The sequence below is a fragment of the Gavialis gangeticus genome, unplaced genomic scaffold (genome assembly GCF_001723915.1).
Source record: "Gavialis gangeticus isolate Ggan-Ray unplaced genomic scaffold, GavGan_comp1, whole genome shotgun sequence".
NCBI classification, from domain to species: domain Eukaryota; kingdom Metazoa; phylum Chordata; order Crocodylia; family Gavialidae; genus Gavialis; species Gavialis gangeticus.
The window spans coordinates 136,851,360-136,867,427 of record NW_017729032.1 but is presented as its reverse complement, the minus strand read 5'-3'; the positions used below and the strand labels follow the sequence as shown (position 1 = coordinate 136,867,427).

Here is a 16,068-nt window from a genome sequence, read left to right as displayed (position 1 = left end):
ACAGCGGAGGGATACGAATACCCAACTGTGTTCCTGAGGTGGGATCTCTGCACCCGCCACATGGCCAAATTTCCCTCCCCTCCTAGATATAAACCAAGGTCTTGATACAGCCAAGAGCCACGGAACACACTTTTTGAGCTGTGCATGCCCCAGGATCAATGATCTGTGTACAGTGCCCCAAGTCAATAATCATCTGTTGTCAAATAACTTTCTTGAGGAGAATAACTCAGATGTTCACCTGCCTCTCTTACTACTATAGGTAATTACTTGTGTATTATTTTTGTCTTCATATGCTGGCAGAAAATTATGTGATACTAAAGAACCGTATTATCTCGATAGAAACCACAGTATTCTAAAGTCATTTGAATGTATTAGTTTTTTGGTTTTGATACATAGATCTGAGATATGTTTTTAGGATATGGATCAAGAACTTTTGATTAATCTTTTGTCTGACTATTTGATGAGCTTTAGAAACTGAGCCAACACTGCAGGCAGGTGCAACTGAACCACTGCAGCTAGTGTTGGCAAATCCTACTGTATTCACATTTATCATTTGACAGTTATATCTGTGCTGTCTCTTTTTACAGCATTTAATAGCATCAGACCTTATTAATTCACATTTTTATTATATATCCATTGACAGTAACTGGCACTGATTTTACTTAGGAACCATAACTTTCAGAAGAATTCAGACCAGATCCATGATCCTCAATGACTGACTGATTCACCAGGTAGCTGATGGCAATTTAGTTCTATAAGCCAGGAGCTGAAGCAATTAAGTGAAAAAGTAAAAGTATTAATGCTAATGATTAAATTTTCATTGCTTAGGAAGCAGTGAATTTGTGCAGTACAGCCTCTCTTTCACTATTGTATTTTTTCAGTCAATGTTAGTACAAAATGACTAAAACCCATGTCCTGAAGACTATTTATGTTCATTTCTAATTAGTTATTAAAAGAAACTAATCTAGACACAAGCTGCAAAAACATTTTCCTGGTAAGATGATATTCAGACTGCTCTGTTCCACCATCCCTTTTCCATACAAGCTACTATTTCAAATGAACAATCAGCCACTTCATCTGTTCTTGGAAGAAGCATTTAATTTTAAATTATTTATCTTGCCTATCACCTATATTAATGGAGAGTAAAAACATACTCCTCCCACTTCCCTCCCAAAAAAGGGAATGAAGCACTGACCTAACAGTTTAATAGTGACATGATTCAATATCACTTGGGACTCCATGTTGGGATCTTGGCTTCAAATTATTTCTCCTGTCATTATTTCTCTCCTAATCTTCAAATTATTTCTCCTTGGAATACTCCACTATTATACTTTACTACTCCATTTGATAAAACCTGAGAAATGTGTAAACATAATGCGAATGCGAACCTGAGAAGGAGATTCCCTTGCAATACTAACACAATATCTACTGCAGCTGAACATAGTGCTACATCTGTTGCATTTCTGCCAATCAAAGGAAAACTGGAAAGGGCTTTTTGAAAGTGCCATTGTCAACCCTTTTATTCCTAAGTCTAGTATACCAATTTTTATCCTGATGGTATACTTTATTACTGTCTGTTTAGGTTTGTTACCTGATAGCCTCCTTTTATTTAAGTCTTTAAAGTCAAAATCTAATTTTGGCTGTAATGTCAAACAAGTAACTAGATTCACATATTCACAAAACAAATGAAGTATAACTATTTTCTTTCTCCACATAATTAATCTTCAGATACATTAATTACTCATTTCTTGAGTCTCTGGGTTTCATGGGCAAATCTGACAATCATAGCAATTTTGAGACTGTGGTTCTGTGAAGTGGCCACAACAACTCTCCAATGTGTCTCAGGCTTTTTTCTAGCCTATTATCTTTCTCTAGCACACATATCTTCACTAACCATCTGCCTGATTCAACCCTCATCTAGAAGTCAAGAAGACTGGTTCCTGTATTTGCTAATACACATGAACCAAAGTCACTGCATCAGTCACACTTCAGTTGTTTTAGTGTAACTCTGTATATGGATACTTATTTTTGATTGAGTACTGTAGTTAGATAGAGGAGCACGAGAATCTCAGGATATGGATCAATGCCTCTCATTTCATATACATAGAATTAAAGGTCTAACTCAGGCTGTGTGTAAACGGCATCACCCCACAAACCAAAACAAATATTGAGTTGCATGTCCCATAGTAAGTAGTAGAAGAGCCAGGACTAAGATGGAGAAGGAAGTATTTTTCCTTGGACCATGAGGATCTTATAACAGAGACTGGGCACAAATTCAAATCTAAGTTAGAGGTATAAAAATATCAGCTATATCTACATCATTTGACCTCTAATACAACTGAAATTATTGTGCTTGATTGTAAACAGGTAAATTAGAGGAAGCTGTCATGGGGGAAAAAAACAGGAAACAGCAATGATGAAGCAGTGATAAAGTTATTACAGTCCTAAAAAATGCCTTTGATCTTCTAGGGAAGAATGTGGGGAGGTATAAAGTGGGGAATGCTCTTTCCAGGATCTAATCATATGATAGATGTCAACTTTGTATCTATTAAAATTCATGACAACATTTCCCATAATCATTTGTAGATATATACCCCTAAAAAATGTCCAAAGTCGGGCAGAAGAGTCAGCAGTCAGTCACTTACCAACTCCAAATCAGAGAATCCAACATCAGCATTTTATAGATTTAAAATATCTCCTCAAAACAATCAGTAAGACTGCACTGAAGCAGACCAGTGGAAGATCTAGTAAGACTGAGAAGACAACTAATTATCTCTAGGTTCAATGAGTCATCTTGTCTTTCTTACCTCTATCCTATTGGCTAAGAAATAAAAATAAAAATTAAGAGTTGGCATCATATCATTTCTGCAGTTCACAGCAATCCCTTAAACTTAGATATTTCAGTTGTTTTGACAGAACTCATCAGAACAAATCTACTGCTATTTGCCGGACATTATGCTGGACTCTTATCCTAAACAAGCTGCTTTACCCCAATAAATTATAGGGAAATATAAAGATTTCTTGGTCCTGGTAGGTATTAGGAAGGTTCACTTTCTGTCAGTCAAAATAATACAAGATTCAGCCTTGGTGACAGGAGGAGCTGTACTGAGTACAGTCATCAAATGGTGATGATATTTTTCACATATGATAGCCCAGGGACTTTAGCTGAACTGAACATCTTAATGGGGCAAGATATAAATTAATCCCAAACTCAGCCTTACACTACTACTAAGATCAGATTTCTACAAACACTTCTATGACTAAATGGTCCCAGTTTGAATACCAGTCTCTTACCAAACAGGTGTGGTAACCATGGGTCTGGCAACTGCTGATTCATTACAGCAGGTTGGAAGGATTCATGCAAAGGTATAAAATAGAGAAAGTAGGGCTGGAGGTCCCGAAGGATCATAGGAAATTGATGAAAGCAGTAAAGGAGAGACAGTGTGCTTGTGTGAAACTTCACAGATGGACAAGTGAAGAAGGCGTGGGGAAGAGTGGTGCGTAAACAACTAAAAGGTAAATATGCTGACCTAGCGTGGATGGTTGTAAGAAATTATTTGCCAGTGACAGAAGTGCAATACAGACAAGCTCATCAAGGTGCACAAAGGAGAAGTGTGGGGAAGAAAAAACAGTGGGATGTGTTTGGGGAAGGGACATATGCAAAGTGGGTGTGGGAAAGGGTCTGCCACTTTCTGTGTCACCAAAAAAAACCTGCTATCAGTGTTGGAGATGGTACTATGTGGACTTATGCCAAAGGGCCAAAGGAAACATTATTAAGGACTTCATTAACAGGTGTTAAAACTAATTTATAGAAAGTAAAAAGCCTCTGCGTGTTTCAGGGGTTGGCTTTCACTGAAAAAGAGTGCCTGAAGGTGGGGCTGCATGAACTGAAATAATATATTGACTGGGACAAGGAAGAGATTGGAGAGTAAGAGACTGAGAAGAAGTGGAGGAAAAAGGACTGAACACACTTGTTTCACTAAATGAACAGGGAGGACTGATGGGAGGGGCAGGAGTTTCAGGTGGTAGCCTTGCTCGTTGAGTTTTGTATGAAGAAAAAGATTTCTGTAAGGGTTTGTTTTTTGTGGGAAGTTGATGCATGCTATTTAAGGGTTTAATATATGTAGCAGTATGTTTTTGATATGTAGTTGTTTCTGTACTATGAAGTCTCAGTAAAACAAGGATGCTCCGTATGTGTAAGCTTTGTGAGTGTAGGGTACTAAGTGTGTTTTTAATAACATTTATTTAAAAAAAAAAAAAAAAAAAAAAAGGTTCCCATCAGCATTTTTGTACTTTATAGTCATTCTCAGTGCTGGCTGCATTTAATCAGGTTCATAGTTTGCTTCCATTATTGAGATCAGGGATGTAGGATGTAGCTGTGTTGGTCTAAGGACATAGGCAAACGAGGTTCTTTCAGATTCACAAGGGTGAATCTGATATCTTTGACAAGGGCGAATCTGATATCTTTTATTAGACCAACTTAAATAGCTGGAAAAATTTTCTTAGCAAGCTTTCGGGTTTAAAAACCCTTTGTGAGGCTGAGGAAGCATCTGCAGTTGGTGTGTGCTCTTCCTGAGCGCACACTGACTACCATTACTGAGCTCATGCTACTTTTAGCAGCAGCAGTTCAAAGATAAGCAATGTATTTAACACAGTTTTCTTATATGCTTTTCTCCCATGCTCTTATATTCAAATAAATATGGTAGTTATTGCTATTATAATAGTCATTATAATTATTATTCTAAATTCTTTTCTTTCTCTGAATAAGAAATAGTATGCCTGTGCTTTCCTTGTATTTCTTCTAATTAGACAACGTACCTGTGGTGTTAAAACAAGCCCATGAAATGAATACACATGAACTTACTGGAGACTGGAAAGAGAAAAGGATGGTTTGCTCATAATAGTAGTGACAAATTTCTCCTCCCACCTCCCCTTGGTCACACCCAGAGGTGTAATGAGCAGGGTTTGAACCCAGGAAAACCCTGCAGGAGAGTAAAGGGTAGAGGTAGGGAGATGCCATTGAATGTTGGAGGGGTAGGGCTTCTCAGAGTGGAGGGGTGGGGGCGGTATACACAAGTCTTACCTATGCCAGGGACTCAGAAACAGCCCCTGGCTGCTGCTGCAGCAGCATGGTGTGCCTGCCCTGGTCTTGCTTTTACAGCAGCAACAAGGTGACTGTGAAGCAACTTGGCTGCTAGGGCTGCCAACCCTGCAGGTTTGCCCTGGAGTCTCCAGGAATTAGATATATATCTCCAGGAGACTGCTGAGACTCACCCAGCAGATAAATGAGAGGGCTTTCGTTAAAATAAATATTAAATATTGAATTTGATTTATACAGTAGTCCAACAGGTTTTTAAAATGTAATAGTAATGTGCATTTGCATTCTTGACAAAGTCTATGCACCATAATCCATAACTGATATACATAAGCACGCAGGCACATTTGTGTTGTGTACTGTAGGCACATTGGCATTCTAGAAACCTCCTGGAATAGATTCAAACAGAGTTGGTAACCCTACTGGCTGCTGCTTCCAGAGCAATCCCATGGGGCTCCTTTTGTTGCTGGGAAATGGACTTTATGGGGGTAGGAGGTGATTCTGGTGCTCCTTGTTAAATTAGTGCCCAGAGCTAGTGCCCCTCTCACCTATCCTTAGTTATGCTACTGGCCACACCTTTTCAAACGTTCCCTTTTTTCTGACTACAGCAGTAAAAAGTGGAATTATAGCATACATTCTTAACACTACTCACCACACACAACACAAAATAAATCCCAGCAGTTGAAATAAAACACCAGACATCATGAGCACATAATAATAAGCTAGAAAATTATCAATGGAAGAGATATGACCATTTCCTGTTCTATTTTTTTAATCACATGGCAGTAGTATACTAGCACTTCATATATCTGTGCTGCTAAGGTCTATCATTTATACCTGACCTATCAGGAAATATTTCATAACAAGGTATTTTTCATGATGTTCACAGTTCCTTCAGTTTAAAAACTGTGCTTTCTGTCAGCTCAAGTACTTTTTCTCTATAGAAAATCTGAAAGACTCATCAACAGAACAACTCTGCAAACACTTATGCAACTAGACAAAAGGCACTGCAGTATAGATAATAAAATGCTTTTATCAAGATCAGAAGGATTTACCTTGACAGGAAGTCAGTGAAAGAGAGGCGTATTGGATATCCATGGCGTATGATTTTCACCATCTCTAGGACACCAATATACTGCAGTTGAGCCGACACATAAAAATTATCAAAAGTATCCGGCAGTTTAGAATTATTGGGTTTGATACAATGAACAGAATGCGGCGTACAGTTCTGAAGCTTCCCAATAATATCTGCTAGTGATTTCTGTGGAGAGAAATAAAACCCAACAAGTTCTCAAATGGCCATTAGTCTGCACTGAAATCAGTTCCATAACATAACACAAATACATTTTTGCAAATTTCTCAACATCATTTTTTAAAAGGCTTGACCTGAAGCCACAAATTGCTTATTCAAGCAAATCATGCTTCTGCTGGCCTTTGTAAACAGTAGAGCCTCATTCTGTGCTTAAAACTATTCTATAAAATTTTGTCCAGTAAATGTTCACTAACCCTGAGCTGTGTTGCCACAGTGATTGGGCCCCCTCGTTCCAGTCTCTGAAGAAATGTAGAAGTACCTTTCTTTTTCAACAACTGCGGGAAGAAAAGTATACATGGACTACCTTAATCTCAACATAGGCAAATATATATATATATATATTTCTTTATTAAAGAAGGTCATTGATAAAGGAATTAAAGACCTGAGTCAGCATCACATGACACACGGACAAATGACGTAAGTTTAGATTTTCAAAAATTGCCAGGAGAATGGCAAAATAACCAAAGAAATCTGCATAGGAATGGCTGGCAACAAAGTTTTGATTTTGGAAGTAGACATGTACTATCATATACACACATTTCATTTGAGTATAGCATATAAATGTAATCTTTGGTCAAATATTAGTAAAGTGTGCATATATACTCATTTTCATTTAGAGATAAGAAAAGTAACATGAACCTGGGGATGTTATTATGCTATCAAGGACAGGATATTAAGCATAATATATCATTTCTATATTAATAGAATAAGATTACTTCCTTATGTAAGAAGGGCTGGGGTGTGAATGGTCATGCATATCACTGATAATCCTCATAAATTATAACATTTTTAAATGTGATGCCCAGAGTTCATTCACTACTTCTTTGTCCTGTATAGATGAATATCATTTTTTACTCTAATATATATAATTAGTATGAGCAGTTATTTCTTATATAAGAACCAGTGCTAACTTCTCTCTCAATAAACATTGAAAAGCAAACTTAGAAAACATTTTAACTTTTCTACTTTGTATATTTCACAGACATCTTGTAAAGATTAGTTTTAGGAATAGCCTGAAGAAACTGGCTTCTTGTTGAGCTTTCTAAAATGAGGCTAGCAGAACCAATATATTTTAAAGTTTGGTCATGACCATAGAAGATTAAACAACTATTGGTTGAAGTAATCTATAATTGTTGACAGTCTCTTCAATTGTGACCCTCTTTCATTCGCTTTCTTCTCCTGTCCACTTGGCCATAATTTATAAACCTCTATTCCAGTATGACTCAGTATGTTTTGGCTTAATTGTATCCTTTCAATTCACACCAAAAGATATGGGTATCTTCACATCTGATCTCAACCAGACCCAACCTATTTAAAAGAAAAAAAATGCATTTCCCAGCAATTCCCTACTTGCTGTGCTGGATGTGAGACCTGTTCTGCTTTCAAATTTCACAAGCCAGAACTGAACAGAACTTAAAAGGAAAACTCATTTCCATCCTAAAAAAGACTGGAAGTCTACTGGGTTTCACATTTCTTCATAATAACACTTAGTATTTACATAATGCTGGTCAACAACAGATCTCAAAAAAGTTTTTAAAAGGTGGGTAGAACACTTGGAGCATGTACACAAATCAAGGCCAATCAGTGGTAGAACCAGGAGCAGGATAGTAACCCAGTCTGTTGTAATATGCTGCAGACTGTACTTCTTCCCATGGAGAAAGGAATGGGTGGGACAGGGACAGTAAAGAGGAAAGAAACTAAGGAGATGGAAACAGAAGGTGAATTTAATTAAAACAAACACAAAAAAAAGGAAGATTCTGGCTTTGATTCAGGAAGAAGTCTGCATCAAATCATGTCTTAATTCTCCACCTAACACTCCAAATCTCCTTTAAGCTCCTCACAGAAATCAAATATATCTTTGCCAAGGAAGTTTTATGCTTGAAAATCACATACCTCTACTAGATTTAAAGAGAAAGTATGCACATCTAGTTCTATCACTCCTAGTATGAGAAGACCATCAATCTTTCTCTACTTCCACAACAAGTAGAGCCCTATATTGAATACTTTCCAAAAGCCTTGCAATGGCTGCATTCATAGCCCACTAATCAAGAGAAACAGAAATTATTAGGACAAGCAACAAGAAGAGTCAGAGGGAAAAGCTTTTACTGATAATTTGTGTCTACTTTTCTGATTCTTTTTTTGCAGAAACAGGCTTAGCCACACAACGGGAAAGTTGATATCCTGAACAAGGCTAAAAAGTCTGGGAAGAGAAGATAATTAAGCTACAGGAGAGAGTGTAAGTCCATTTTTGAATTATGTGTCTCTTCCATTTTAGAGATCATACTGCCAGTAAATTATAACCTGCAATGTAATTTACATGCAGCTCTAATAGGAGGCTAGTATTCCACAAGTTGAGTTTATCCCTCTAGATTTTTCTGTCCCTTAAATTTTCTTTTCATTTCAAAGGCAGCTAAACAGTTGAAGCAGAAAGTATTCCCCATGCAGCTAATAAAATTAGTAATATTGTATGCACTACTGTATAGGTTTGAGAAAAGTGGATTTCAGAGATTCTTTAATCAATAGTGCTATTGTATAGTTCCTTTAGCTGTGCTGCAATTAAAATAGTGTGATTGATTATTTCAACATGCAAGTCAAAATTAAAGTACTGCACATGCTATAGAATATAAGAAGCATTCTGAAATGTTCAGATGTCTTTAACTTTTTGGTAATTGAGAAAAGACTAATTCTTTAAGGGGAAAAAAAGAGTTCCAAATTCTTACCTTATTCAGCTCTGTGTATTTCTTTGCTTCTCCAGTTGTGTAGGTTATTGAAGGTCTCTTACTGAGCAAGGCTGCTTTGGACCCTCTAATTTTAAGTGAATGATATGGAGGGACAAGGGAGCCTGTCTGTGTCAGTTTGGACTGGAACAAGTGATTGATGACTACATTTTCACTAGCTGGGAGAAAAAGAAAATGCATAGAGATAAAATACAGGTGGGAAAATTATACACACAGTGCTTGAAAGGAACAAGACACACATTGGGAGACAGCATTAAACAAGAGGAGGCTTAAACTACTTCAGATGAACAGCTTATTACATTTTTCTTGTATGCATTGTTAGCTATTCTGTTGCAAGTCCAGTAGCATTCAATTATCCAACAATGGCAGCCATCAGCAACTTTTTTTAAAATTATTTATTTGCTCAAGTTAAAATGTACTTACATTGACCAGAATGGGGCAGTAAGCAATATAAATCAGATCCAGTGTTACAGGTCTGTGTAAACCTCAGAGCTTAGGTTATGATTACTTGTGCATATATATATATATCTATATATATATATATTTTTTTTTTGATACTGGTATACTATTTAGTTACTTAGGGCTGAAACCTATTTTGCCTTTATGCACCTAAGTGGCTCTTGCATAGCTGTATAACTGCAGTTCCTAGCATTTACATTTGTTGCGTTTACATACTATTCCCATATAGGGTGGAATAGAATTACCCAGGGCATGTCTACATGTGCTATTACCATGCAGCAATAAACTCTTGTGCTTATTATGTCAGAATTTATTGCTCCTGGGCACACCATGTGAACGTGCACCCGGGACTGCAGCATGTTGTGCCGGGTTAAACTAGCCCCAGCTGGCAGGGGGCCGGGAGGTCCATCTGCCAGCCTGAGGCTGCTCCTACCTGGCCCAGTGTGCTGTGGAGGGGCTGGCTGGGGTATAAGTCTGCTCCAGTGTGGGGCTAGCTGGCAGTCAATTCCCACACTAAAGCATCCTTGTGCCCCAGCCAGCCTCATCAGCATCTACACATACCGTGCTGCAGAGTAAAAAGTTGCTGCAGAGTATATTAGTTTACTCCAGCCTAATAGCTGTGCACGTGTAGCCACCAAGACATTTATTGCAGAGCTAATTAGGTAGCTGCAGTAAATGTCTCATATAGATGCGCCCCCAGGTACATAAGTAACTGGCTGAAGCAAAATGGAGGTCCTCCCAGAGGTTGCGACAGTTGCCCAGACTGTCCCAAGCTCCCTCATCCGGCAAGGGTTTGAACCTGCATCCCACCTTTCCAAGGAGGCGTGAAGACTACAAGGTCATGGGCTAAGCACTGCACAGAGCATTTTACAGCCCTCTTCCAGCAGCTGACCCGTGGGGTAGCCAAGAGACAAAGATATGAGGGGAAAAGAAGAGGAGCTTAAGGCAGAGGGAGTGCATGTCTGAGAGAGCCACTGCTTTAGAAGGGATCGGGCACTGGGATCTGTCCCTTGCCCCTAAGGCCTTTTCTGCATCTTGCATTTAAAATTCATTGCATAAAACAAACAGCAGTGGGGTAGTTTCTGCCACACTGCAGCCAGAATGCATGGCCCTTTCCCTTCAAAAAGGGATATGTGGGTTGAAATCCCTGAGGCTGAGGACCACCTAGAACTCAGGTGAACTGGGTGAATGTTCAGGCAGATCTAATATGAGAAAACAGAAAATGACTTCGTAACCAATTATTAAGGTAGTGTACGTGTTTCTGTAAGAGAGACCTAGTTCAAGATTTTAGCATTACGAGCAAATAGTTTACATTTTAACTTATGCTGTAGTTTGGAATTTCTCTACATACTCACCTGCTAATGGTTACTGAGACTCCACATGAGACTCTTTATTGCACAGCAGAGCTAATTACTGCACAGTAATTGTCTGCATCTACATGTGCAGACACTTACGGTGCAGTCATTGGCTATCAATGCGAGTAAATTTGCTACCTGCAAATGTAAATAGCAAATTTACTGGAGATTACTTACTGTGGAGTAGCACATGTGTAGATGCCTGAGCAAATGGGCTCCCAGTCAGCTGGGCAGCAGGGGGCAGTAGATTGCTCCCTGCCCCAGGAGCTGCTTGCTGCCATGGCAGTCTTTGCCACTGGAGCCCAGACAGGCACAATGTCCCCCTGCCCCAGAAGCATCCTTATCTCCCTGCCTGAGTCCCATGGTCCTTCTCTCTCAGTACTGGTCCTGTAACCACAGAGCTGGCGCTGGAGGAGAAGGTTCTCTTGGCCCAGGCCTCATGAACACAGAGCAGGGGCTGGGAGCTCCCTGCTGTTGGGGTAGGGCGTTGTTGGCCCCACTCAGGCTCTGGTGGCAGAGCCCACCTCAGCAGCAGGCAGCTTCTACCATGCAGGGGAAGCCTAGAGCTCACCCTGGCTGCTGCAGGATTCTGTTGCAGGGCCACAGGGAGTGGGACTAGTCTGCTGCTAGAAGCAGAAAATCTGCTCCTATGCCCCTGCACATGTAGACATATGCTCATTAGCATTTACTCTCAAGTAGTTTACTCGTAAGTAAACTACTGCCACATTATTTGCATGTGTCTATGTGCCCACCAATTCCCTTCTTTGCTGTTTTTTATTTAAATGTATTTAAAATCTCCTTTTCAGATAGTATGGGAATAGTGATATATTTCCTATTATTATTGTTAGTGTTAATAACAACTACTACTACTACTTGTACTGAAGTAGCACATTGGAAGTGCCAATGAAGATCAAGGGTCTACTGCAGTAAACACTATATAAACATATTTTAAACAAACAAATAATAAATTATCCAGGGCTTCACCTGGAATACTGTTTCCAGTTCTGAGCACTGCACTTAAAGATGTAGACATATTAGAAGGAGTCCAGAAAAGAGCAAAGGTAATGATCAGAAGTCTAGAAAACATGACATATGAGGAAAGGCTAGAAGTATAAGGATTACTTTGTTTGAAGAAAAGAAGGTTGATAGAGAATTTAATAACAGTCTTCAAGTACAAAAGGATATCAGCCAGTTGTCCTCTGTGTTTCCTGGAGATAGAATAGCGGCCTTAACTTACAACAAGAAAGGTTTAGGTTTGATATAAGGTAGACTATTCTAACTATGAGTGTGGTAAAATGCTTGGACAAATTACCTAGAGAGATTATAGAATTCCAAGAATCATATGTTTTTAACTACTGGTAAACAAACATTTGTTTGGGATGATTTAGATAGAAATGCTCCTATCTGGAGTAGGGGATTGGACTACATCACCTCCTGAGGTCCCTTCTATCCCTCACTTTCTAAGATTCTACAAAGATACATGTTTGAATCCTCTCAGTCTTAGGAGGACTAGCTTTAGATTTCACAACTAGAACATTCAGTCCAAGGTACTGCAGTTAATACTGAATTTAAGGCTGCTGTCTGTAAGGTAGGTACCTCCACTCTGGGCGCTCTGTATCCCAAGATGATGGAGTGTATGTATGTCCTCAGTCATTTTCCTAATCTGCTAACCCTGCCAAACTGTATCACTTCCTTAGGGCAAGGGGTTGAATTTTTAGGCACGGCAATGCCTAAAGCAGATGTCTACAATATTGATTTTAATTTCTCTCATAGGCTCCTAAGTCATATAAATGTTTTAGATTACACTTGGTCTTATTCAATTAATTATGTCTATTGCTATTTGACTTTTTAATTATACAAACAGTATTAGCATTCACATTCAACGTTATGAAAGACCTTATATCATATTTCAAATCCCATTTTCCCTTTATAATGACTATATACTTAATTCTCTAACAGAAATGAAAAGCCAAGATGACAACATATAAAAAAGAAATAATACTTTTGGGAAAATACAGGATTGATATGACTGACACTGTGTAATAGATTATCATAAATAACTGGAAAGAATAGAAACATTATAATTCACAAATAAGTTCAGACAAGTGAGAGCTAAACTATTTCTAAAACTATAATCAATAGGAATATATTCAAGATCAATTTTTTTATTTCATTCTTTATCCATAGTATTATACTGTTTGCTTTTAAAATGCATCAGTGATTTTACTGGGTAGTTTGGCTAATTTCACAGTAAAATTGCTAGAACGCCAATAAAAATGTAACAGCACTGCTGATTCTGAAGACAAATATGACCTCTGAAAGACCCCTATTTCTGTGGAAAGAAATATAAATATATAAAATATCTGATATATTAGTTAGATTAGTCTGCAGTGTTCAGGGGTGGGGGGAAACCTCTGTGGGAATAATATATATGATATATTAGTTAGAATAGTCTGCAGTGTTCAGGGGTGGGGGGAAACCTCTGTGGGAAGACAAACTATAATTTCCCTGAGGAAAGTATTTTTTTGCTAAAAGAGTAAATATAAGATCATAGATTTTTTATTACCTGATTATGAATAATTAATAAACAAACAAGGATGAATACATAGTTATTTTTAGACATACAGCTGTAAGAAAGTACACTGAATCAAATTTATATGTTCCTTTATGTGCCCAGGATATTTGCAGCTATTTACAAAAGCACCCCCATAAAACTCCCATTTTTAGTAGCTGCACCTAAGTTAGGAAATATATTCTGCTTTGAAAACCTTATTTTCATTAGTCTTTACAAAAGTGTAAGTATTTAATGTAAAAAATCTTAGTCAACACCATTTAGAGGTATTTTATATTTATACACGTTAAACATTTTTTAGAATATGTTAATAAGACGGCGATGAGGGTGCTGGTGATGATGATTTCAGGCATTTAAAATAAATGCAGATTTCAGTTATTTCCATGAGTACGGTAATGATTACAAAATATAAGGCATAATGTGTTCTCCCCACAAAATATCCAAAAAACAAAACCACCACTTACTTTTCATTACAAATAGGAGATTTTGTGAAAGGGAATCTTTGTTTTTCACAATTGCTCCAGCAATTTCATAAGTCACCTGCAATAAATAATAATAATAATATTAGTAAAAGATTAAGACCTCTATATCAAGCATTTTAGCTACAAAATAAATGTTAAAGAGATTCTTTGTACACAAACCAAATTCCAACTGAATATATCCTGTGTCTAGCATTTTCCTAATACAATGACTAGGAAAGTATGCAAAAATGTAGTCAAACTGACTTCGAGAGTTAACATTTATTACTATTTCAAATTTTGGCATCAAACATTTCCTTGCTTCTCATTTGACAAAACCAGATCAGTACTAGGGATGGCTAGAAAACTAGTTTTGTTTTTTAAAAAAATGCAGTGTCAATATTTGTCTCCATTAGGCTATAGAATGAAAGTTAGACTTAAAAAAATGCCAACAAGCAATGCATTAAACCCCTTCTCCCAACACATGCAATGGTTTGGTGAGTAGGGTGTCAACTGTAGTGGGGGAAGACCAAAGTCAAGCTCTTAGTCTGACTGATTTGCCTCATGAATCAAGTGAGTAGTCTGACCTCCAGACTAGTGGGCATTCTTGAGTGAAGCTCTCTCAGTCCCTCCCATTGAAATTGGTCCGTTGTGCACTAAATATTCAGTTGGCTAGTAAGTGTGTGGGCTTGACTTTCTAACCCAGTAGTTAAGTCGTTGTCCACCTAAAATGTAGAAGATGTACGTCTTCTATTCTGCATCAAGATTTTTTTTCATTTTTAATCAAAACAGCTTTGATAAATAAGCTTTGTTCTAAGCTTTAAAATCTTATGGAGAGATACAGAGTTATTCTGCAGACTCACCAGTTAGCCAGAGTAAGTTAGACTCACAGAACTAGTTTTAGTAGCCACATCAACTAGTTTTAATATCTACTGAAGCTAGTGGGACAGACAAGAAGTTATTTGGGGAGAAATAATGGGCATTTTTACACATGCATGCACTGCATACAGCTGTATAAGTGCTGAAATGTGCGTCATCATGCAGAAAATGGCATGGCATGGTCCACTTTTGAACTAAAACATATTGATGGTATTTTAGTTCAAAAGTGCATTGCTGCCATTTTCTCCACACTGACATGCATTTCACCACTAATACAACCACACACATTGCAGTGTGGTGTGTGTCAACTCGTTTGCGGAGCAGACACGATTAATCGAGTCTTCTTCGATGCATCACATCCCTAGTGTGTCACAGCGCGAAAAAGTATGTGCGTAAATGCCCAACGAGAATGCATAGGATATGAGGAGAAACTTAGCCCAATATATACAAATAATTAATTGAAAAGTAAATTTTGTTTGTTGTGTTCTTCTTTACTTGTCACATGTTTAAAATACAAAAGAAAAAATCTACGCTGCAAAATAAAAGTGCTCACCAGAAAAAAAAGAAATATTTTATCGTGTCTGAACACTGCATGATGTGGAAGCATGACAGATCTCTAGCAGCATAGACATTTGTTACCTCCTAGCAGAACTACACCAATGTATTCTACTCAGGCATGAAACTGTAATTCTTTAGAAAACTAGTTAGTATAAGAGTATTTTTCCTATACAACAAAAGTTACCGCAAACACTTTTCTTCTGCTCACAATATTGGCTCTCTATAGAACATCACATTTAAGAGCTTGGTTCTAAACTTCAAGGACCTTAATGGCTTAAGTCAAAGATCTTAAAAAACTCCACCTAAAACACTAAGATCCATTCAGCTCCATGCATTTGTCTATTCTGAGGAGAAAAGTTTGTCTGTGCAAGAGACAAAGCCTTATTAGGACCTGTCCACAATGACAGGAAGAACTCCTGCAGGATCCATTCTGTTAGCAAAATGCACTTATTTGATGGAGACTTCAACAACTAATAATATCCAACAATTCCTCTTCCTCCCCCCCAAAGAAAAACAAAAAACAAACTCAAAACACAGCAACATACAATTAAAAGCATAGGAAGTGCCATACTGGGTGAGACCAATGGCTTGTCTAGCCCAGTAATCTGTCCCTGACAATGGCAGGGGTGGATGCTATAGAGG

General features: G+C 37.9%; 1 protein-coding gene across 1 annotated transcript in view; it reads right to left on the bottom strand.

The window, feature by feature from the left end:
- MYO16 (myosin XVI) overlaps window positions 1-16,068 on the bottom strand; it is a 581,111-nt gene that overhangs the window by 149,043 nt on the left and 416,000 nt on the right. Inside the window, exons 23-26 of the mRNA XM_019525343.1 lie at window positions 13,996-14,071; window positions 9,128-9,303; window positions 6,602-6,682; window positions 6,151-6,356 (exon numbers count right to left, since the gene is read on the bottom strand). Of these exons, the coding sequence (XP_019380888.1) occupies window positions 6,151-6,356; window positions 6,602-6,682; window positions 9,128-9,303; window positions 13,996-14,071 (539 nt within the window). The remainder of the gene's footprint in view (window positions 1-6,150; window positions 6,357-6,601; window positions 6,683-9,127; window positions 9,304-13,995; window positions 14,072-16,068) is intronic.